Consider the following 23,835-nt stretch of genomic DNA (forward strand, 5'->3'; position numbering starts at 1 on the left):
GAACCAACAAGTACACAGGTCTGTTTTTGGACTCTACGCTGTTCCACTGACCTCTTTAGATGTGCACCAATCCCACGTTATAAACATTTCTGGTATCTGATACTTTAAGTTCTCCAGCTTGTTCTTCATTTTTGCCTCAAATCTTCTAGTTTCCTTGGAGTTCCATATAAATTTGAGAATCAGCTTGTCAGTTTCTCTCTCTCACACATACATACACCATTTGCCCCCCTGTTGGGATTTTTAATTGGGATCGTACTGAATCTAGAGATAAAAGTCAGAATTGACATCTTAAGTCAATTGAGTTTTCCAGTGTAAATACTTGGTTTATCCCTTCACTTATTTAGGACTTAATCTCCCTTGACAAAGTTAAATGACTATGCTTTTGGATTAAAAAAAAATTGGCAATGTTTACAGAATAGCTAATTTTACTATCATTTTGGACCCTCATTGCCCTTAAGACCTCTGAGATAGGAGTTTCCAAAGTAGCTAAGTAGCTACAATTATTCAGTACTACAGTTTCACGTACGTGTATTGCAACTTTTAAATCTGATTAAATGACAGCGCTATTTGGAATCTGATTTATTTTTCTAGTTAAATATATTTAGATGATACCCTGTCACCACCCCTGACATTCATGATACATTTGTTAAATGAAGGGCTGAGGAGCTGAGCCGTTGAACTTGGGATTCAGTACTTGCCACTTTTCAGTAGAGCAAGAGATCCATTTAGTTTTAAGCAGTTTGTCGCCCCTCTGTATTGAAAACTTTTAGATCATTAAACACAAGTGAATTTTAGACATGGAGAGTTAAGGTTGTGGTTGTGTGATGCCAAAATAGTTAATTAATTAGTAGTTGATAGTTAATTTTAAGATTATCTGTCCAGTTATACAGTTACCTTGGCATAGTCTAAAAATTGGCCACATTTTTGTCTGAATTAACTATTACCTTCTTAGAATCTACCCTGAATTAGATTTAACAAACCTCAAATAACCAAAACTTAATGCATGCATGTTCATTACTCTATTAAGATGTTGTGGTAGTGTTGAGTAGGTACACTCTATGAGTGGAGACTAAGTTTATCTTTTATTTTTTTTTTTAATTATTATTAGGTGCCCTAGCACATTATTAATGCTTTCTCAATGCTTTTACCCGATTTTTACAATTATATGCCACTTTTGTATGGCAGATGTCTTTGCTTTTTAGTTTTATTGTGATAACTTTCATATATATTGCTGCTTTAGTCAGTTCAGGCTGTTCTAAGAATACCATAGGCTGCATGGCTTAAAGAACAAACATTTATTTCATGGAGACCTGGAGGCTGGGAAGCTTGAGATCAGGATTCCAGCATAGCCAGGTTCTGGTGAGGGCTCTCCTCTCGGTTTCCTTATATGGTAGGGAGTGAAGGAGTTCCTATTTCTCCATCCCCTTATTAGTACACTAATTCTATCAGAAAGGCTCCACTTTTATGTCCTCATACAAACCCAATTACTTCCCAAAGGCTCCACCTCAAAATGCCATCATATTGGGGATCAAAACTTAAACATATGACTTTTAGAGGGACACATTCAGTCCATAGCAGTCCCCTTCCGATCTAAAGTTCAGTATCACCTGGCAAGGAAACCTGAATCAAATCTGTGTTCAAATATAATCTTGGTTCATTTGTTTTAATATTAGAATATGTTTTGAATATAAAAATTTAATGATGTTGAAGCTAGATAATTTCCTAATGTCAAAAATGTATAGCAACAATTAGAAAGTTAGAGCAATAGTAGTTGTAATAGTAATAACAATAATAGTAGTAATAACAGCTAACAAAAGTGTTGAGTCTATACCAGCCATACGTAATCCTCACAAACGTACTCTGAGGTGGGTAATATTCTTATCCTCAATCTATAGAACATTAGTAAAATGGTTTACTATTTTCATTTTATCTTAAGTTTCTAATTGTATTGTCTGATTCCAACTTATTTGAAAAGAAGATCAACTAAAAATGAAGTGTACATATTCAATTTTCAATTTTTTTTTTTTTAATAGAAAAACAGTGTCCTTTACTGAGAACAGAGGGACATCAGTTTACCCAGGACAACAAAAATAAACTTGAAGTTTCAGGTAAGCATTATAATTATAATTCTTGGCAAAGAAGTATTTTGTGTGAAATTCTCACCAGGTGTGTATTAAATCACAAAGGACTCTTTGACATTGAAATTTAAGATAACATCAGTATGAGAGATTAAAAATAAAGAAGATAAATGATGTAGAAAAAAGTGTTAAGAGCAGAGTATTAACTAAGAACAACTCAGCCTCTTAGAGGAAAAAAAAAAGTTATTTAAAATTACAGAAGTTGTATCCATTGTAGAAATTTTGAAAAAAGAAAAAGAAATTTATGAGAAAGATCTTCCTCCCCAAAGATAGCCATGGTTCCCATTTTGGTGTACCATTCCTCGTCTTCCTCTGATTCCTTTCCCCTCCTTTCCTCTTTCACACACACACATATAATCATTAATATGTTTATTGAAGTTGAAATCAAAGCATTTCCCCACATCAATATATATTCTTCTAAGGCATGATTGTTTAAAAAACAAGACTGCTTATCTTTCAGTTGAATTGTGGTATTTTTTACTTAACTAATTTTTGTCTTTAGACATTAGAGATGTTACAATGAGCTGCTCTGATTATTTTCTTAGGAGAATTGCTAGGTCAAAGAAAATTAATATTTGAGTCTTTTGAAACATATTTCATCCTCTTGTATACATACTAAAAGGAGAAAAATGAAATCAAGTAATTTTGGTGATCCCAAACAACAGGATTTTATTTGAAATAAATCATTCTATAGATAAGAACAACAACAATAAAAAAAAGTCCTATTTACAGATATCAGTATTTCTGTGGTTTCCTAAATTTAACAAAATTACTGGATTAAATCATTTGTCACATTTTATAGGTTTTGACCTAGGAGAGCGCTTTTCTTTGAGACGTGCATTTTGTGAAGGTGATAAAACCTGTTTCAAATTGGGAAGTGCATTTCTTATTAGAGATACCATGTAAGTAAAATAATAATTTTTATTTACATTTTGATAATACTATGTAAACTATTTTCTAAGGAAATTCCAACTACTTTGTTTAAAAATAAAAACTCTCAGTGGTATCATCCTTACTTGAATGCTGTGGTAAGTGGGCTATTTTTATATTTGTTGTTTTTAATAATCCCTGCAATCTGATCTTATTCTATGGTATAAATGCCATTCACTGATACAGATATGGGTGTAATCTTTGCAGAATAGAAATTAAGTTCATTTTGAAGAAGTATTATTTATGTTTAAAATAGATACAACCAAAGCAAGATTTTCAAATGTGAACTTTAAAACATAAGATGCAATGTAGAGTTAGAGACAAAAGTCTGGTATTTATTGTAATCATTTCTACGTTTAGTATGCTTCATGATAAATTAAAACAAAAGTACATAGCCCTTAGGTATTCCTCTTCTATATTATGTGGAATACATAGTAATATAAGATGATAATGTGACTATGAGATGGTCTTGATACATATTGTATTTCAAAATTGAATTACCAAAGTTTCCCTTTGTTATCTGTACTGTTTGTTTCCCACTGATAATTCTGAGATTAAAAGAAAAAAAGTATCATGTGCCATTAAGTACTGACAATTGGTCAGGTACTATACAGGGCAATAATACTTCCCCCATGGTCCCTATGTGATTGGAGGATGGATACACAGTAATTCACAAAGCTTGAGTTATCCTGAAGATAGATAGAGCATATATAGTTATGATATTTAGTCTTTGAGTCTAAAAGGAACATTCCAATTTATGAATATACTGCAGCGAAAAAGCATTAAAACTCTGGTTTAATCCCCAACACAGATGTGTTTGTGTGAAAACATATATGGCTGTTTCCTCTTCTTGATGAGTAGCCTAATATTTAAGTTACCAGACAGGGTTGCTGAAAATCTTCACATTTGAATTCTCAGAGGGAAACAGCATTAATCATCTTGTTGCCTATTCTCAGATGCTCTGTGTAAACTAACTCCCTTGCTCACCTTTTTTTTGAGAAAACTTTCTTTTAAACCTTCTATTTTGTGATACTTTAGATGCATTTAGTTTAATGATGTAGTTCCTTAAGCGTAAACTGCACATTAATTGGTAAGAAATAAGAATGTTAAAGAAGAGAGTCATCTGCTGTCGGGGGATAGAATGGGTGATCGTCAGGTGAGGCATTTCAGCAGATAGGGCCGTACAGGGCTGTGCTGCTGTGGGCAGTCTAGGCGGCTTCATAGGCAGGCATTAAACCCTCAGGGTATATAGCAGGTCTGTGTTTGGGAATTCATATCCAGTAAAGGATAGTCAATATGTATCTCATATGTATCATAGAGAGAGAGATTTAGATTTTTTTAAACTAGTAGTAGATAATTTTAATTGAAGAATTTAAGAAAGGCAATAAATTCTGTTCAAAAATTAAGGCGCATTTTTTCTCCTGCCTTCTTTCTGACAATTTCAACTCCTGTTTAAAGTTTCCCACTGAGCCTGAGTTCTGTCCAGGTGGCTAAAGGATTGGAGGGAAAACTTTAAAATTTACTGGAACTGAATATAAGAAGATTTAGCTAATTTTAGGTAGTTACACTGGAAATCTTGCTGCCTCATTTAGGCAGTGCTGTTCCTCTTTGAATATGCATGAGAATAGATATCAGCCAGTCTGACACTTAGTTTCCGACCTTTAGCTCTAAATCATTGAGTGATCCCTGGGCTATCAATGGAAATAAATTCCCTGGCTCTGCAGAGCAGAACCCTGGTACTTCTACTACAGGAAACTGGAGGGTATCTGGTTAAGCTGACTAGCCAGTGTCAAGTAGCTTGGCTCATCTCCATTTACATTTCACTCCCTAGGCCAAGTATGCTAGGAGGCTTCTCTTGCGTGATGCCATTTTGATTTTTCAATGAGACTGGAGTAAAGTTGCAGCTATTTATGTGTTTGTAAATAAGCTGCCGTGCAAAATCAATATGGGAAAGGCAGATGCTATTTTATATGGAAAATGAGGATTCTTTCTGTGCCTGAGATGATCTTTATAGTTCTGTCATCTTCCAGCTGAGATTCATGAGGGGAGAGATTTAATAAGCTTGTTGGTCAGTTCCTTTTCGGCACCCTCAGCACCTTGAGCCTGACTTAACAGGGGAATCCCAAGGGCGACTCTTACAGGGACCCTACAGATACACATTACTATACACTTAACGGTGACACAGGCTCAAAGAACATCTGAGGGGAATTTGTATGTTTGGTTTTGTTTTAAATTTGTATCCATTTCTTCAGTAGCCCTTGGGATAGCAAACGAAAGTATTGTTTAAGAGATTCCGGGTGGCATGCTACCTAGTTTTTTTGAATTATCTTTTAGAGGAGGTTTCCTTGTCTTCTTGTATCTCCAAGTATCCCTGGTTGTGCAAAAGAAATAGTTCATTATTTACATATATGTTGAGAGCTGTATCCCAGATGATTATACTCTGATTATCTTTAAATAGTGTTTTGGCATTTACCCGGGCAAAGTGGTGAAATTTTGAGAGAAAATGTACACAAAACGTGCACATACTACGGAGCACCTTATTTTCTTGGTGTAGTGTAGTTTTTACCTTTTTTTAGTTGCTTCTATAGAAACATGTTTTAAATAAAAATGTGTCAATGAAATACAAATGTCTTAGTAGTTGAATATTTTATGAGCTGATAAAAGTTGAATTCCCACTTATTGTTGATTCTAAAAGGGCAAAACTCTGTTTTTTGACTGGCCAATGGGGAAATCATTTGATTTCAAATGTAGCAGGGAAACAAAATCTCCTTATTTATTATTGAATTCAAGGACAGTAAAGAGCCTTATTCCTTAGGTTTTGTAACTGAGGGCTAGTGGCTTTCCAAAATACTGTGTTGAGGATTTTGAGGCCATATTAAGTTCAGCAGATTAGAATGTTGTGACCTGTTAGCCAAAAGAGGGGAGATGGGAGAGCTTATACATGTTTCTAGTCTGTAGTCTCTCTGATTGAGGATGGTTCCTGTGGGCTGGTGTCTTTTGCACCTGAAACAGTTCCTAAGAATGAAGGGGAAATTACACTATGTGTGAAAAGATAATCAACACCAATTAACTTTAATAAGATTTTATGAGCTTGGATAGCTAGACATAGTGGTGTAATGGACAGATATGGTCCCCTTAGCTTTTTTGGCAAATAAATCTCCAGTGAAGAGGAATCTTCTCTCTCTGTCCCTCTCTTTCATTAAATTGGTGGTTGCTTTCCGGAAGCAGGGACTATTTAGTTTTACAGCTTTACACCGGAAAAAAAGAGCTATTAGAAGCTATTTTCATTTGCATTTTATGTTTTTTAAAAAAAATATAATAACCCTTCACAAGTAGGAAATGCCAAATTATATATTTGTAAGATGGGTAGTTTCTGAGGAGTTGTTGAAGTTCTCTGAACCTTAACAGTTCCCTTGGAAATAATCCTAAATATGGGGAAAGCTGCTTTGTGTATTGTATCATGATCCATACCTTGTCTGTGCTAGTGTTGAAAGATTCACCCCATGCTCATGTCTTTTCTACATAGACCTTTCCATTACCTCCAGATTTTTATCATTATAAATAATGCCACAACATGCAGGAAAGTTGTTTTTCTCTGTGTTTAGAATTATTTCTGTAAGATTAAGTTTTCACCGTGGAATTACTAGTTCATTTTTAGACATCTTGATACATACTTCTAATTATGTTTTATCCTTGTTTTCCCCTTCTATTCTGTATAATACCCAATATCTTCAGCAGCATTAGATGTTATCATGTAAAGATTTTGTCATTAAGTTTTGTGTTTTCAACTAAAGGCTTGTAGCAATTACAAATAAAAGCTGTAGCTTGGGGCGCCTGGGTGGCTCAGTGGGTTAAGCCGCTGCCTTCGGCTCAGGTCATGATCTCAGCGTCCTGGGATCGAGTCCCGCGTCGGGCTCTCTGCTCAGCAGGGAGCCTGCTTCCTTCTCTCTCTCTCTCTGCCTGCCTCTCAGTGTACTTGTAATTTCTCTCTGTCAAATAAATAAATAAAATCTTTAAAAAAAAAAAAAAAAGCTGTAGCTTACTATATAAGCTATATGAGAGGTTCCTGAAATGTTTCTGTACTGCTAAAGGGTGAATAAGAGGTGACATTCAGTAGTCACTGTAGTGAATCCAGGGTAGTATAGAGCTGCCTTCTTTTTTTTTTTTTTTTTTAAGATTTTATTTATTTATTTGTCAGAGAGAGAGAGAGAGGCAGGCAGAGGGAGAAGCAGGCTCCCTGCTGAGTGAGGAGCCTGATGCGGGACTTGATTCCAGGACCCCAGGATCATGACCTAAGCCAAAGGCAGATGCTTCACTGACTGAGCTACCCAGGTGTCACTAGAACTGTCTCTTTTTATTCAACAAGCATTTAGTGAGCTCGCTATGGACTGGGTACTTTACGAGGCTCTGGGATTATAATAGTGAAAGAATGTACATCTAGTCTTGCCTTCTGGAACCTGCTGGAGAGACAGATGATGCAAGGAAAAACTGCACTTCTCTCTTGGGTTGACCAAAGAAACTGAAACGTGTTGCCTTCTGTCATCAGGCATCGGCCATGGAACTCAGTGCCACCACCCCTTCTCTTAGAAAGGCTAAACTTCCTTTAGCATTCCACACAGGGCTGATTTTTAATCTTTCCCTCGTAAGGGCTGGTTTTCTTCCTTCCTTCCTTTCTTTCTTTCCTTCTTTCTTTCTTTCTTTCTTTCTCTCTTTCTTTTCTTCTTCTTCTTCTTCTTTTTTTTTAAACATGTAACATATTATTTGTTTCAGGGGCACAGGTCTGTGATTCATCAGCCTTACACAATTCACAGGGAGCACATACCCTCCCCAGGGTCCACCACCCAGCCAGCCCATCCCTTCCACTCCCTCCCCTCCAGCAATCCTCTGGTTGTTTCCCAAGATTAAGAGTCTCTTATGGTTTATCTGCCTCTCAGTTTCATCTTGTTTCACTTGTCCTTCCCTTCCCCTATGATCCTTTTATCTTGTTTCTCAAATTCCTCATATCAGTGAGATCATATGATAGTTGTCTTTCTCTGATTGACTTATTTCACTTAGCACAATACCCTTTCGGTCCATCCAGGTTGTTGCTAATGGCAAGACTTTTTTGATGACTGCATAGTATTGGTGTGTGTGTGTGTGTGTGTGTGTGTGTGTGTGTGTGTGTACCACATCTTCTTTATCCATTCATCTGTTGATGGACATCTGGGTTCTTTCCATAGTTTGGCTATTGTGGACATTGCTGCTATAAACATTCGGGTGCAGATGCTGCTTTGCATCACTACGTTTGTATCTTTGGGGTAAATACCAAGTAGTGCAATTGCTGGGTCATAGGGTAGCTCTATTTTCAACTTTTTGAGGAAGCTTCATACTGTTTTCCAGAGTGACTACACTAGCTTGTATTCCCACCAACAGTGTTTCTCTGCATCCTCGCCAGCATCTGTCCTTTCCTGACTTGTTAATTTTAGCCATTCTGACTGGTGTGAGGTTGTATCTCATTGTGGGTTTGATTTGTATTTCCCTGATGCCAAATGATGTTGAGCACTTTTTCATGTGTCTGTTGGCCATATGAATGTCTTCTTTGCAGAAATGTCTGTTCATGTCTTCTGAAGGTCTGGTTTTCTAACCTGTCTTTCATTTTTATTGTTCTTCTTTGGGACCTCTCCAGGTTCTCAAAACCAGTTAGACCCTGTGGCTCAAAATGATGTTAAGAACTCTGATGCTTAAGCTTCTAATTCCAGGAGGATTACTTCACAATTCCATTAAACTATAGAGAATGACTATTTATGCGTCCCTTAGGTTTTCATATGGGCCATCTTACCATTTCTTAGAGAAGAAGTTTCCCATGTAAGGAAAAGTGACTTAATTAAAAAGTTGTCCAGCTGTTTTTATGAGATTGAATGACACTTACACATAATTCTTATGTCATCACTGTATTTCCTTAATTATAGTTTGTCACACCAAAAGTGTGAGGTGGATTATTAAGTCATACATTCTTTTTTTAAAATATATATTTTAAGGAACTTATTTATTTATTAATCAAAGAGAGACAGAGAAAGAGAAAGCACAAGCAGGGGGAGTAGCAAGGAGAGGGAGAAGCAGGCTCCCTACTGAGCAAGGAGCCGTTGTGGCACTTGATCCCAGGATCCTGGGATCACGCCTGAACTGAAGGCAGACACTTAACCACTGAGCCACCCAGGTGTCCCTAAGTCATAAGTTTTGTTTGTTTGTTTGTTTGTTTGTTTGTTTTGTTGTTGTTGTTTTGTTTTTAAGATTTTAATTATTTATTTGACAGAGAGAGACACAGCGAGAGAGGGAACACAAGCAGGGGGAGCAGGAGAGGAAGAAGCAGGCTTCCCATTGAGCAGGGAGCCTGATGTGGAACTGGATCCCAGGACCTTGGGATCATGTCCTGAGCCGAAGGCAGAAGCTTAACTGACTGAGCCAACCAGGCATCCCAAGTCATACAATCTTTTTAAATTTTTTTTTAATTTTTAAAATTAACATATAATGTATTATTAGCCGCAGGGAGTATAGGTCTGTGAATCACCAGGTTTGCATACTTCACAGCACTCACCATAGCACATACCTTCCCCAATGTCCATAACCCCACCACCCTCTCCCTAACCCCGCTCCCACCCCCGCCCCCCGCAACCCTCAGTTTGTTTTGTGAGGTTAAGAGTCTCTTATGGTTTGTTTCCCTCCCCATCCCATCTTGTTTCATTTATTCTTTTCCAACCCCCTTAGCCCCCCACATTGCCTCTCAACTTCCTCATATCAGGAGATAATATGATAACTGTCTTTCTCTGATTGCAAGTCGTACATTCTTAAGATGAAAAGAAAAGCCCGGTAGGTTCACAATAGTGAGTTCTTTAACTCATATAATATAGCCAAATTACATATATTAGATAGAACACAATTTTAAGAGGATGATTATGCAAATTTTTAAGAATGCATGGAAATATTTATATCCCCATCACAAGAACCAATCACGAATCTGTTATTTTTTTCTGAAACATTTAGGTATACTGATATATTCCAGTAACAAAGTGCTTTGTATAGAAATGGCTACTAAAATGTAATATAATATGAAACTTTATTAGTTTAATATTTCCATTTATCAGTTTTGGAAACATTTAATATTATCATCAAATTTTAATAAGTTGTGATTTTTCTCCGTCAAGTTCATATAATCCAGTAGTGTTTGGAGAATGGTAAGGAGTATCAGTAATTGATCACATGTGTAAAGATTCTACAATATCCATACATATTTTATTTTTGTTTTGTTTTGTTTTCTTTCATTTGTTATATTTCAGAAAGAACATTTAACATGAGATCTACCCTCTTAATATGTTATTTAGTGTACTATATATTATTGTTATCAACTATAGGTACAATGTTATACAGCATGTATTTAGGGCTTATTTCCTACTTTATTATGATTAATTACATGAAATTATCTTATCTTAAAATGTCCTTATGCCAGTTACCTTGAGATAGTGAGGTGCCAGTTAAATATACCACTTAGGAGTCATAATAATGCAAATGTCATCATGTCAACATAAAATAATAAAATTAAGGTGTTCTGTTTTGGTAATTACTTGGGCCAATTTGACAGGCATTGATTAATCTACAATTAGATTATGTATTTGATTTTTCTTTCCTCTTCCTTCATCTTTTTACCCAATAAATCAAATATGGTAAGAGATAGAGGTTTTGCTTGGATGGGGTTGTAAGTATGTATCTGTGGAGTGTGCATTGCAGGTTTTCAGAGTATAGAAAAGAGAGAAAGCGTATAGGCATAGACTTCAAATTATCGTTAATCTTATTTGACCCATATAAATGCTGCAAGGACTAATAAGCTATTAACCTTAGGTGGTTGCAAATGTATTGCCTTTAGAATGGCTGTAAACCTAAATTTAAGCATGATCTTAAATTTGTAAATTAGCCAGAGAATTGACTATGGTAAGGCATGATGTTTTGTTATACTGGTGCTTAAGAACTTCATAAGAACTTGACAGGTTTTTTGTAGATTTGTCAGACTTTTTGTTTGGTAGAATAGCACTGGATAGGCTAAACTCCATTCTCAAACACAGACTCAGATAGTGGAATACAATTTTAATTTCAGTGATGAACGTCAATCAAGGAAGAATGATTGTGTTAGCATATAAACTATTAATTTATCATCATTTCAATTCCTTCAATTTTACCATGAAGGATAATCAAAAAATAAGCAAGGTAGCCAAAAGCCGCTCATGTTATTTTATGTGACTCACAGAAGCTTGGTATACCTTGTCTGTTACCTCATTTTAATTAACACTTACATTTCCTAAAATACATGTGTTCCAGACTAGGTGAAATTTTTATAATTCTAAGCTAAAAGTAATATATTCAAATAATTGACTTTTTTTTTTTTTTACCTTCGAGCATCATTTTATTTGTTTCATATAGTTGTTATCTTACTGACTATCCAGTTCCTTTTGCTTCTTTTTTTTTAATATAATCATAAACATATATTTTTATCCCCAGGGGTACAGGTCCGCGAATCACCAGGTTTACACACTTCACAGCACTCACCAAAGTACATACCCTCCCCAATGTCCATAATCCCACCCCCTTCTCCCAAAAATAATTGACTTTAATAATTCCTCTCACCATGGCTATATCCATGTAATTAAGAAGCAATCACAAGTTCAGTGAAAATTTCAATTAATACGGACACACGTGGTTGTGCTGTGTAGGATTAACATCTGGTTGGTTGAATATGAGATTGAATTGGCCAGATGTTTTGCACCAAAGCTATTCCTCATATTTGAGCCAGCTCGACTTCTTCTCTCTACTTCAGAATTTCCCTGCTTCAGCTGTCCTCTGTAGTGGCTACCCTTCTGTTTTAACCCCTTCACTTGTGCTCTTAATCTTTTCCTTGCCAGCCTCCTCTAATACCTTGATCCACTCATGATCCCCATTGCTCTTCTGTTTTCAGTGTTCCTCTCCACAGTATCCTGGCCTCTTAGTCTACAAATATATACTTAATCCTTTTCTGTTCTAGAAACATTTTCCTTTGACAATCCCTTTTACTCCCAAACTTCCCAGAGGAATAATGTTACCGACGACTTTAACTTCCTCACACATCCCTTAACCCCCTTCTATCTTACCGGCCTTCTTGAACACTATGGAAATTTCTTTCAGAGTTACTGATGGCCACTGTCCTGTCTCAAATGCCCCTGTAGTATTTCTCTACACTGCCTTTCTGTACCTGTTTCTCTCTACCTGTCATATATCTGCCTATCATTTTTCCTGATTTGAATGTTTTATCTCCTGGAAAGTTTAGTACCCATTCTACCTTCTAAACACAGTTGTCACTGATGTCCTTAAGCAAAATTCCTTCCTTTTGTATGGTTCAGTATACTTTTCATGTAATGCTGAACTCATTCTGGCTCAGATAATCTAAATGTTTCCGGGTCTCATTAGTATTAGGTTCAAATGATGTCATAGTAACATCAGTGCTAAATTGTGATGATTTCTTTCTACCTTTCTACCTGTACAACTGTAGAACTTCAGCCCTCTCTTAAAAACAGCTCTTGTTATTTTGGGGAGCCCTAAGAGTGTTGCACGTGTGCTCATGTTCCAAAGAAAGTACACTCTTATCCTTGTATTCTAATTTCCTTGATCAGGCAAGTCACCCTTACTTTTCCTGGGAGTCCTCTCCATGAAAATGCTGCTTCATGGGCCCTAGACAACCCCTGTTCATGGCTCCTCATCCTCAGCCCTCAGGTACCAGAGTTGCTTTGTGGCTTATAGCTGAGTGGGAGATGTGTGTGTATGCTCTGGAGGATGAAGGTATGAGTTCAGTGATTCTCTCTGTAACTGTCCTCTGGACCTCAAGGCCATGCCCAAGGCACAGGGCTGCTTGGTGTATTTAAAAATGTAATCCAATCAACTCTTGGCATTCTTTTTTCTATGATACTCAAAAGCTCATAGATATGAACCAGACATTTCTATTATCTTTACATTTCTATCTCTCTTCTAATTTACCCATAATAAGAATCTATAATTACCTTTTCAGGCCCCTGGGTAGCTCAGTTGGTTAGGTGTCTGCCTTCTGCTCAGGTCATGATCTCAGGGTTCTGGGATTGAGCCCCATATCATGCTCCCTGCTTCTTCCTCTCCCTCTGCCTGCTGCTCCCCCTGCTTGTGCTCTTTCCCTTTCCCTCTCTCTGTCAAATAAATAAATAAAATCTTTTGAAAAAATGCCCTTTGTTCATGATATATACAGAATAAACATTTTATGATATACTGTCCCTATTATTTCTCAGTTCAGCTTTGAATGCAGTGAGAGAAGAAATTCTAACAGAGTATTTCATTTGATTCCCTAATGACATGAAAGACTCACTACATGCCAGGGACTGAGGATTTAAAGATAAATAAAGACATGGTGCCTGGCATTGAGTTATTTCTGTCTGGGAAGATAGGTATGATAGTTAATAATTAGCTGTTATGGAATATAGTAGCAATATTTAGATGTATGCACAGATGACGATGACAAACATGAAGAGGCGAACAGAGGAAGCCATTTTGAGGGAACTAGGGAAAGCTTCCCAGAGGATGTGTAAGGTAGAGGCTTGAAGGATAAGTACAGATTTGCCAGGTGACCCAGGGGGCCAGTGTGCAGTAGCTGGGGTATCATTTAAAGGTCAATGCAGTTTGAAGAATGGTGAGAAATCCCGTGTGGTAGTGAACACAGGTGGCAAGAGTTTCTGGGGTGGAGGAGGCTGAAAATGGAGGCTGAGGTGCTGTTCTGAACAGACTTAAATGCCAGGTTAAGGGGTTTGAACTTTATTTAAAAATGAAGTGAAAGGTGAAAGATTCGACGGTCTGAAGAGAAACCACGGTATGCCAGTTACCCCTCAGTAAAGCTGCTTAAAATAAAGTGAAGGTGTGAGAGCAGTAGCATTACATTCCAGAAAGAAGCAGACAAATATGCTGAAAATATGCCCGTGGGAAAATGACAGCTTTCAGGTCAAATGATCCTGAGGCCGAGGCCAAGCCCCCAGACCCAGGAAGCACACTTCAGTTCTCAGAGGACTGCCTTAGCATGTGGTTTGACCCAGGATTTATGTTCTTTTTTGGGTGGAAACACCTGAAAAAAAAATTAGCCTTCCAAGCCTTTCTTAAGAGTGGCTTCTCTGGTCCATCCTTGATTTTCGTTATCTGGGTGTTATATAGTAGAAGGGCTTGTTTTCAATGGGTAGTTATTTACGACGTCAGGATGAACGAGTGCTAATCGTAACAGACACATGATTATCAGAGAGGCATCTAAACTTTGTTTTCCCATCAACAATCTATCTTTCTGAATCCCCCTAGCTAGCAAGCACAGAAAGGCTAAGATTTCAGAGTCTGTGTCTGTGGAACTCAAACATCACCAGCCGGCTTGGGGGGAAGACATTTCAGACAAACCTTCCAGGCCCTGCTAGCCAAATTGCTTGTAACGTGACAGGTGATGGTGGGTGTCAGCTGGGAAAGAAATGACTTACTATAAACTCCAAGCATCTCTCACTTCACTCTCAGGAAATGTAACTTGTATCATATTTCTCTTCCTGGAAGATATTCAGCAAGTTAAAGGCCCCATTGATACTTGTAAATACGGAAGTTCTTCATAAACTCTGCCTCATGCTTATTTAGAGTGGAAGAATTAATTTGGAAGCCAGTTCTTGATATTTAAAAATAGATCTTTTTTCCATTTAGCCATTTCATTTTAAAAGCAAAAAAGTAAATAAATGTTGGTCTTGCTAAATATGATCTGGAAAACTCACTTCATCTCTACCAAAATAGCACTTTAAAAAAAAGGGGGGAGGCTTTGTTTCAAGCCTTGTGCTAAGAGCTAGTAGAAGAATTACCTCGGAAACTGTGCTTAATTTTTTAAGCACTTTGCTATCCAAATATGTACCATGCTTGATTTTGGAAATACCATATACAAAATGAAATTTCTCTAGAATAATTATGTTCTCTTTTCAGTTTGTGAGCACTGAAAGTACGAAAGCTTGTTACTCTCTGTATTTCCTTTTTTTTTTTTTTTTTTAACCTTTCACTTCTTGCCTCACATTCCTTGTTATTTAATTAGGTAAAAGAACAAAAAAGAAACTGGCAGTCACATTTTTTTCTGCCTCTATCCCTTTTTATTCTGCAGTTTGGTTTTTGTCCTTTACTTTTTCCATACATGAGACAGAGATGTCACTTGCCACATTAAAAACTATGGTCCTTCTAGGAGTACTGAACAAATACATCAACTTGAACTTGCTGTACAATGAAATTACCAATTACTTAATATACAAAGAAGTAAAGAAATTTATGAGCTTCATTATGGTCTTTATTTTTCTTGACAACAAACCACCAGGGCCTACTCATGGAAACTAAATGAGATCCACTCCCTGATTCCATCTCCCCATAAAACAACTTTATCAATAAATATTTGCACGTACTATAAAAGAGTGAATTATTTTTTGTTTTATGATTTTTCATGCTTGCAGTGCTCCCCATCTAGAAGGGAGTATGAAAAAGCAGAGTTTATCCATTTAAGGTAGCTCTTATTGGTTTCTCATTAACTGGGCAGCCAGGAATGCCTGTGATTTGTTCAGCTGACATCCTTCTGTCCCTGAGAGACCAGACACTTCAACTTCATTAAGTTAACTTTGTGTATAGCTCTGGTTGACATTGATTTCACACCTCAGGGGATGAACAGGATAGAAGCTTATGCTGCTCCCCATGCCGGGGAAGAATTAATATAGGGTCAGTGCCAAAGGTACTTCTTCTATAATTATTTGAAATAATTATAAATTTATGAAATTTATGAGCTTCATTATGGTCTTTATTTTTCTTGACAACAAACCACATTTCTGGTCATTATTTTCACTTTTTAAGGAATCGTTCATCTTTTTAGTCAGGTTACTATTCTATTGGTGTTCTTCCTAAGATATTAAAATAACAATGTATTTTCTCACCAGTAGGATAAACACCAAGGTACTTTTTTATGAGAACATGTCATGCTTTTCTTCACATTGTGTAATTATTAGTATATATGCTGTTCTTATAATTTTTACTACTTCCCCAAAATTGCACTTTTTAAAGAAATGTTTGAGAAATCCAATTTTTCTAAGAAATAATCTCTAAGGAATATAGAGAAAATACTCCTGATTGGTTATCACTTCTGTAGCCATGGGTATCTTTCTTAAAACCCAACAGATCATAGCCGTCTTTTAAAGATATTACTGTGTGGTTTCAATATTTCCTAATCTGTGCTCAAAATATAATTAAGGGAGAGAACTGTAATAATCTTCCCTCTATGGCCTCTGGTTACCTAAGATATGCAAATGTCATGATGAATACTTTGCTCTGAGCCCCAAGTATGATTTATTGTTGTTGTTAATATATCATGATTGTAAACATTTTAACTATTCATTTGTTGTTACTGATATTTGATATTTATTTATATTCCCCCATCTCTTCTAGTATTCAGAAAAGTGGTTTTTTTTCCCTTCCCTGTAGTCACATAACATTACTTTTAAGTCAGGTCAGTAATGATGAGGGAAATTTTATTCTTAACCTGGAGGATGCAAGCAACTTGATATACTGGAAAAAATTGACCCCGGGAATTAGAAGTCCCGAGTTCAAGTTCCATCCTGACCTCTGTGTGGCAGATGATGGTGGGGCCAGTTATTTAACTTTTGTGACTTTAATTTCTCATTTATGAGATGGTTGATCTAAATCACTCTAAAGGTTCCCTTCAGCTTTAGGACTGTAGAACTACAGGAAACTCTTATGTGTGGTGTCATTTCCAAACACTGAAAGACTTCTGCTGAAGGACACTTTTGGTGCAATATTCTTGGGGCAGGAGATCTATTTTGCTATAACTTGTAGAGATTTAAAATTTCTTTTTGAAAGTAAGAACACTGATTGTATTTGTTCTTGGACTTATTTTGTGTCAAACTGATTAACCTGCTTTAAATCATATAGAGCTTGATTTTTTTCCTTCTGTTTTCCTGCTGAATGTCATATGGCATAGTCTTAAAGGTCTTAACTTTAAAGCATTATGCAAATACCATGTACACATGCCAGGACTGGCCATAGGTATTATGATGGATTTTCTAAGAATGGAACAAACTTTTATTTGTGCTTCCTATAAGCAAGATACTAGTCTAACGGTTGATTTAGAGCAACAAGTCTGGCAGATCCCCTATTTTCATGGAAATCACATTCTAGGGGTTGTAGACAGGCAATACATGTGTAAACCAATACATTAAAAAGAAATACTTGGGTAGTTATAAGTCTATGAAGAAAATAAAACAAGGTAATACGGTAGGTAGTAACTGAAGTGAGAACAGCTATCAACCTTCCAGAAGAAGTGAAACAGAGCTAAGACCTGAATAGTGAGGAGAAGCCATTTAAGTGAGGACTTCTGGGAATGGCCATCCTGTGTTTTGAGAAAACAAGACGTACAAAGGCCCAAGACCCCAATGAGACTAGTGTGCTCAAGGACCAAAGTTCAGGTCATTGTGCCTGGAGTCTGGGTTCCACACAGAAACTGGAATAGGAGATGACCTGTCAGAGAGGGCAGGGGTCAGAACAGATGAAACCTTGTGAGCCATGATCAAAGATGTGCACATCTTATTCCAGGAACCATAGGATACTGCAGGAAGGCTATAAGTAAGGGAGGGATGAGGTCTGATTTACGTTTGAAAAGTGCATCCCACAGGGCTAGCCTGTAATGGAGGGGAAAGAGGGAGAACAAAACCATCACAGGAGTCCTGAGGAGAGACTGGCAGTTTGGACTAGTGAGTGACAGTGGAGCTGAAGAGTAGTAGACAGAGTTAGGATCTGTTTTGGTGGTAGAAACAGTAAGACTTGCTCACGGTTGTTTGTGTTGGAGGAAAATAAAGGAAAGGTAAGATTCAAGAATGACTTTTAGGCTGGAGAATGTGGGTAAATGGCCACACCTTTTATGGAGATGTGGGATTCTGGTGAAGGGATGTGTTGACAAAGTTCAATTTCAGTTATTTAATTAGAGATGCCTTTAATATCCAAGTGGAGATGCCCAGTAGAGATTAAGCCCATGAGTTGACAGCACAGGCAAGGAAAACAGTCAAGGTCTATCTTGGTTCCATCTCCCCTTTGGCATCACCTTTCTATTTGAAACTTTGCTCTCTAACTGCCAGTGCTTTAAGATGATGTTTGTGTTACCCGGGGATCAGAACAATGACATTTCGGTCTTCTAACTAAGGAGCATTTCCTGCTCTGGATTTATTCCTTCCTCTTCGTTTCTTTTCTCTTAACTTCCTTGCTTTATCACAATCTCATAGATCTCTGTTCTGTTCTTTCCAAGGTGAGAGAATTAATTATTAGACAATTTGTTAGTATCATGTGACCAGATTCCAGGGACTATTTTAGCGGTAACAGAGCTTATGTTTTATAAACACAAGTGTTTTTCAGAGAGAAAGAAAGTTCTAATAGTAGAATTTTAGGTGTTTGGGCTTGTCAGCTAACATAGTCTCTGCATTCATACCATGTATACAAAAGACAGTGGAAGTACAATCCTATTTAATAACAATTACACATACACAGAATGATTAAATGTTTCTTCCATCTCATGCCAGGATCTTTCCTGTATTGCAGATATGTTTTAGACATCATCATTTTACTTATATTTCTTAAAGATTTTAAATAAATTATGACCAAAGATTTTCATTAATCAAGTGAGAAAGATTTAGAGACTGTGGGAAGTAAGCTATGTAGACAAATACGGCCCATTCTTAAATTCCTATACAGTGAATTCCTTCATGTTTAATAAGATGTTCATTTGTATCCAACTTCATAAGTACAGGTACTAGGACTTTGTAATTAGATATTCTGTTTGAAGTATATGGAGAAAATATTGGTTAAAGTGTATTTTCATTTGAGGTTTCTTTCATCTCACCCTACTTCTTCATGACTGAACCATTCTGAAGGCTTTAGATTGGGAATTATAGACTTCTATGACTTTTTAACCTCCCATAATGGAAAAAATAATATTTGTTATTGTTTTTTTAAAATATTTTTTAAAATTTATTTATTTGACAGACAGAGATCACAAGTAGGCAGAGAGGGAGGCAGAGAGAGAGGGGGAAGCAGGCTCCCTGTTGAGCAGAGAGCCCAATTCGGGGCTCAATCCCAGGACCCTGAGATCTCAGGACCTGAGCTGAAGGCAGAGGCTTAACCCACAGGGCCACTCAGGTGCCCCAATATTTGTTATTGTTAATTCTCCCTCATCTATGACCTTGAAGAATATCAGATTAATTTATAATTCACTTTAAACAACAGGATTATTTTTTCCTAACCTGAAAGATAGTAGTGTTGTTTTAAAAGTGATAATATAATTTATGCTCATTGTAAAAATTGAGGAAGTAGTGAAACTATAAAGAAGAAAATTTAAAAATCTCTCTTAATTTTAACACTGAGAGGGAAGTACTATAATGTTAACATCTTTATGAAATCAGATTTTTGTGGGGTCAAATCTCACTGGTTCTCAGATCTGGACATTGCCTTTGGCCGTAGCTAGTCACTATAAGGAGCCCTACTTTTGATTCTCTGCCACTTCCCGTAGAGTTTAATAGTGTTTCTTTCCATTTTATGATTGAACAGAGGGCTGCTATACATAGAGAACATCAGAGAGTGGGCAAAAACTATATTTTAGATTTTTTTCAACACTGAAATAAATTACAAGTTCAAAGGAGTCTAAAATATGTGAATTATGAGGCTTCAGAGACACTCCAGATTGTATCTAGAACTAGTGCTCTCAGGGGCTAGTGTAAAGAGGACTCTGCAAGCAGCAAATTTCCTTTGGCACCTTTGCGCAATTTGGAATGACTTTAGTTTGACTCTCAGTGACTTTTACTTAGTAACGTTAAAGAAATTGATTTTTAGATTGAACATTTTGTTAATTTGGTATTATTTCTTCTCTTACCTATCCATGGATATTTAGATTACTTTCATTAATGTGAAGAAAAGTCGACAATGGGAAATAAAGGATTAATTACACTTAATTTTCACTAAACTTTGAGTTCTTCATATATAGGTTAGTATTAATTTATGTGGATGAATTTGCCACTTCCAGTTGAAATACATACAATGTGTATGAAATGGAGAGAAGGTAGAAAATATCCCAATGATGATTTTTAGCCCTATAATATATATACCTATATATTATATGTATTTCATAATATATATTATATACATTTCATATATATATGAATTATTTGGCAAGTAAGGATCAAAAATGTTTTTCTTAATGGGAATATTGCTGAATAAGCAATGGATAGAATTTCTCATAGGAAATTACACTCCATTCAAAAAATATTCAAGCATGGGTATCTTACACATAACAAGCTGTCATTATATCTCTCCGGTATCATACCAGTAATCCAATATGGCATCTTTTATAATAGAAACTTTGGCAAGACCCAGAGAAATTATTCTGTGTCACATTAAGTGTGCTTGCGTGGTATAAAAAAGAATAGTCTACAAGAGCTGATCTATTTTGTAATGTATTGTTTTTAAAATAGAGGAATTTTTCTTCAAAATTATAATTCAGCAAGTGAAATCATTTTTGGGTTTGAAAGTAGAGCAAGAATTACTGAAAGGAAAAGATAGTAATTATAAGGATTTGTATCCATTATAAACTTAGACTAAGAAAAAAATCAGTTTTTCAGTAAACATAACTAAATTTATTTCAGTGTATTATTTTAAGACTGTATTTATTATATATTAACAATATTAATAATGTTTAAGTTTATTTTTGTCACAGAAAGAACCTTTCATGAGATATATTTTCAATTTTGAATTTGATTATGAATTATTAAAAATAATTATATTTAGTTTTATGAAATATTAAAGAATTCTATCAAAATTAAGTGTGTCTTTATCTGTTTCATTTGCTAGGTCAGTCATTCATTTTACAAACAGTTGTAGAGTGCCCTAGTGGCAATAAACTTGAAAGAAACCTGTGACCTCTACATGAGGATGGGTATTGGTTGCTGTTATTAACTCACTTCCTCTGGTGTTTTTTGCTTTGTTTTGTTTTATTTTGTTTGTTTTTTGTGAGTGTGTGTGTGTGTGTGTGTGTGTGTGTTTTAAAATTTTATTTATTTATTTGACAGAGTGAGCATAAGCAGGGGTTAGTGGCAGAGGGAGAGAGAAGCTCCTTCTGAGCAGGGAGCCTCATGCAGGGCTCAAATCTAGGACCCCAGGATTATAACCTGAGCAGAAGGCAAACACCTAACCTACTGAGCTATCCAGTCACCCTTGTTTTTTTGTGGTTGTTGTTTTGTTTTTTGTTTTTTTCATTTTCGTTTTTGTTTGTTTTCAATAAAAGTCTTAGGAGGAAAGTGAAATTTCCTTAGATGCATATTTCTATCCAAGATGGAAAAATCAAAGCTAGACTGAGAGCGTCATGTGTTTTTTGTTTTGTGTATTTTTTTTAGGTAGTATATATCTGAATTCAGTCTGCTAATTGATTCATTTAATAATATTTATTGAGCACGTGCCTTGTGCAGGCACTGTTCTAGATGCTGGGAACAAGAAGGTGAGTAGGTTAGACAAAGAACCTCAGGAAGTTTACAGTCCAGTTCCCTGGGTGGGCCCTGTAGGCCTGTGGTTGTGACCTTTGGTTTATATCAATGAGTATCTTCAGTGTTAAAGACTTAAGAAGGATTGGCAGGGGGTGGGGGTGGGGGGGGTGGGGGGAGTGGGGGGGTGGAGCCTGGGTGGCTCAGTTGGTTGGACGACTGCCTTCGGCTCAGGTCATGATCCCGGAGTCCTGGGATCGAGTCCCATATCAGGCTCCCAGCTCCATGGGGAGTCTGCTTCGCTCTCTGACCTTCTCCTCGCTCATGCTCTCTCTCACTGTCTCTCTCTCAAATAAATAAATTAATAAAATCTTTTAAAAAAAAAAAAAAAAAGAAGGATTGAGGGGAATGGGGATTGAGAAGAGGCCAGTGGATTAACTGAATGGAAATGCTTTTAGAATGCAAGACAGTTAAGGACTAAGTGGGTAGTAACAATGAGGACGTTAAGATATTTATGTAAGAAGGTTGGTGGATATATGAGAGGGCAATATAGTGATAAAGCAAGGTTGGAGGAAGTTTTATCTACTTTGTAGCAGGAGGAAGATATGCATATGTTTGTAAACCAAGATCAAAGGGGCATTGGAGAGGGAGAGGTTGAAGATTTGAAAGGACTTTTAACCTTCTAAAATGCAAAATTGACTGTAGAAAGGGAGTTGGAACAAGAGAAAGAGAGATTACAATAGATTCTTTGAAGACAAAAAGCAGTTGGAAGATGTTAGAACCTATGTACTGCTGGGCTGGGGTTTCTAGTGAGAGGTGGGTAGGTTGACTTCAGTGGACACCTGAGAGACTTATCACTAGGGGGAACCAGCCTCTGCAGAAGCTGGTGAGGGATGTGTGTGTGTGTGTAGTGTACCTAGTGTACCTCCTTTTTCCTCATAAAACCAGACAGAAGGTGAAAGGTTTATTAGACTTATTATTGGGAGAAATTTAGCCAGAGAGCCTCCAGGTGGAAGGTAAGCAGGATAGCGAAGGCAGAAAAGAGACACGGCACCAAAAACAGAGGGATGAAGCAAAATTTTGTACCGAACTATGACCTGCATCCAGATGAATACTCTTCCAAGTGGGACGTAGAAAGAGTCTTCTTTGGAGAAACTGAGTGTCCCTAGAGAACTAATCTTTCTACATTCACATGTGGAGGACTTTCAGTGAAATCTGCCAGCTGATCATGCTATGCAACAAAGTTGTTCATCAACACTGTGCGGACATACATGAAGCTTGCAATCAAAGTTCAGTGCTTTGTCCTTAATGACATATGGATTATTAAAAAACATCAGAAAGTGGAGTGTAGCTCCCAGCATGGAAGAAAGAGGCTAAACTGTCAAACAGGGAAAACGAACCTGGATGAAATGATGATGTTCGAGGATGCAGGAAAAACATTTAAAACCCCATCCAATTGATTCTTTCAGGGATTTAAAATACTGCGTTCAGGATATTTTTAAAAAGAGAATAAAAGAGGATCCTGGTAATAAGAAAAAAAACAAAAATTGGTGTTGAATAGATGGATTGGAAAATAAACGAGGGAAATATCCCAGAAAGTAGAATAGTAGAATAGATCATTAGGATAAGGTGTTAAGTGGTTGTCTAAGAAACAAGTTCCTAAAAGAGATAAGAGAAGATTGTGTAGAAAAAAAATAATAAAAACTTTCAAAAAATTTTTTTTTCAGTAATGTGCAGCTCCTATTTGAAGATGTGTTCAATACAATGAATGGAAGGAGAATTCCAGGAAATAGTTCTGTCGAATTCCAAAACACGTGAAACAAAGATATGATCTTAAGAGCGTGAAGGTGGGAGAGTGAGGTAGAGGAGGCAGGAAATTAGAAGAAAGATGGAGACACACAAGTTACTGCATGTGGGGGTAGAGTGGGGTCTGCTGCGTGGGTTGAGGTTTCCTTTTTAAAAAGAGTTTGGATGCAACTAGCTAGTTCCAAAATGTCATTTGGAAGTTTATGTTTTGGCATCACCTCTCAACTATACCTATGCTCACCTTCAGGTTTATAGGTGGTCCCAAAAAGAAATGGCAGACATCAAAGCCACATTATTTGTTACCTATCTATCTATTTATTTGGATATACAGGAGGGCTTTTGTTTGTTTGTTTATTTTTTAAAGTAAGCTC

General features: G+C 36.6%; 1 protein-coding gene across 7 annotated transcripts in view; it reads left to right on the plus strand.

The window, feature by feature from the left end:
* Positions 1 to 23,835, plus strand: part of COL19A1 (collagen type XIX alpha 1 chain) — a 330,919-nt gene that overhangs the window by 17,880 nt on the left and 289,204 nt on the right. For all 7 annotated transcript variants that reach the window (XM_032340380.1, XM_032340381.1, XM_032340382.1 and 4 more), the window contains exons 3-4: positions 2,034 to 2,108; positions 2,941 to 3,040. In XM_032340380.1, the coding sequence (XP_032196271.1) occupies positions 2,034 to 2,108; positions 2,941 to 3,040 (175 nt within the window). The remainder of the gene's footprint in view (positions 1 to 2,033; positions 2,109 to 2,940; positions 3,041 to 23,835) is intronic.

Source organism: Mustela erminea, chromosome 4 (genome assembly GCF_009829155.1).
Source record: "Mustela erminea isolate mMusErm1 chromosome 4, mMusErm1.Pri, whole genome shotgun sequence".
NCBI lineage: Eukaryota > Metazoa > Chordata > Mammalia > Carnivora > Mustelidae > Mustela > Mustela erminea.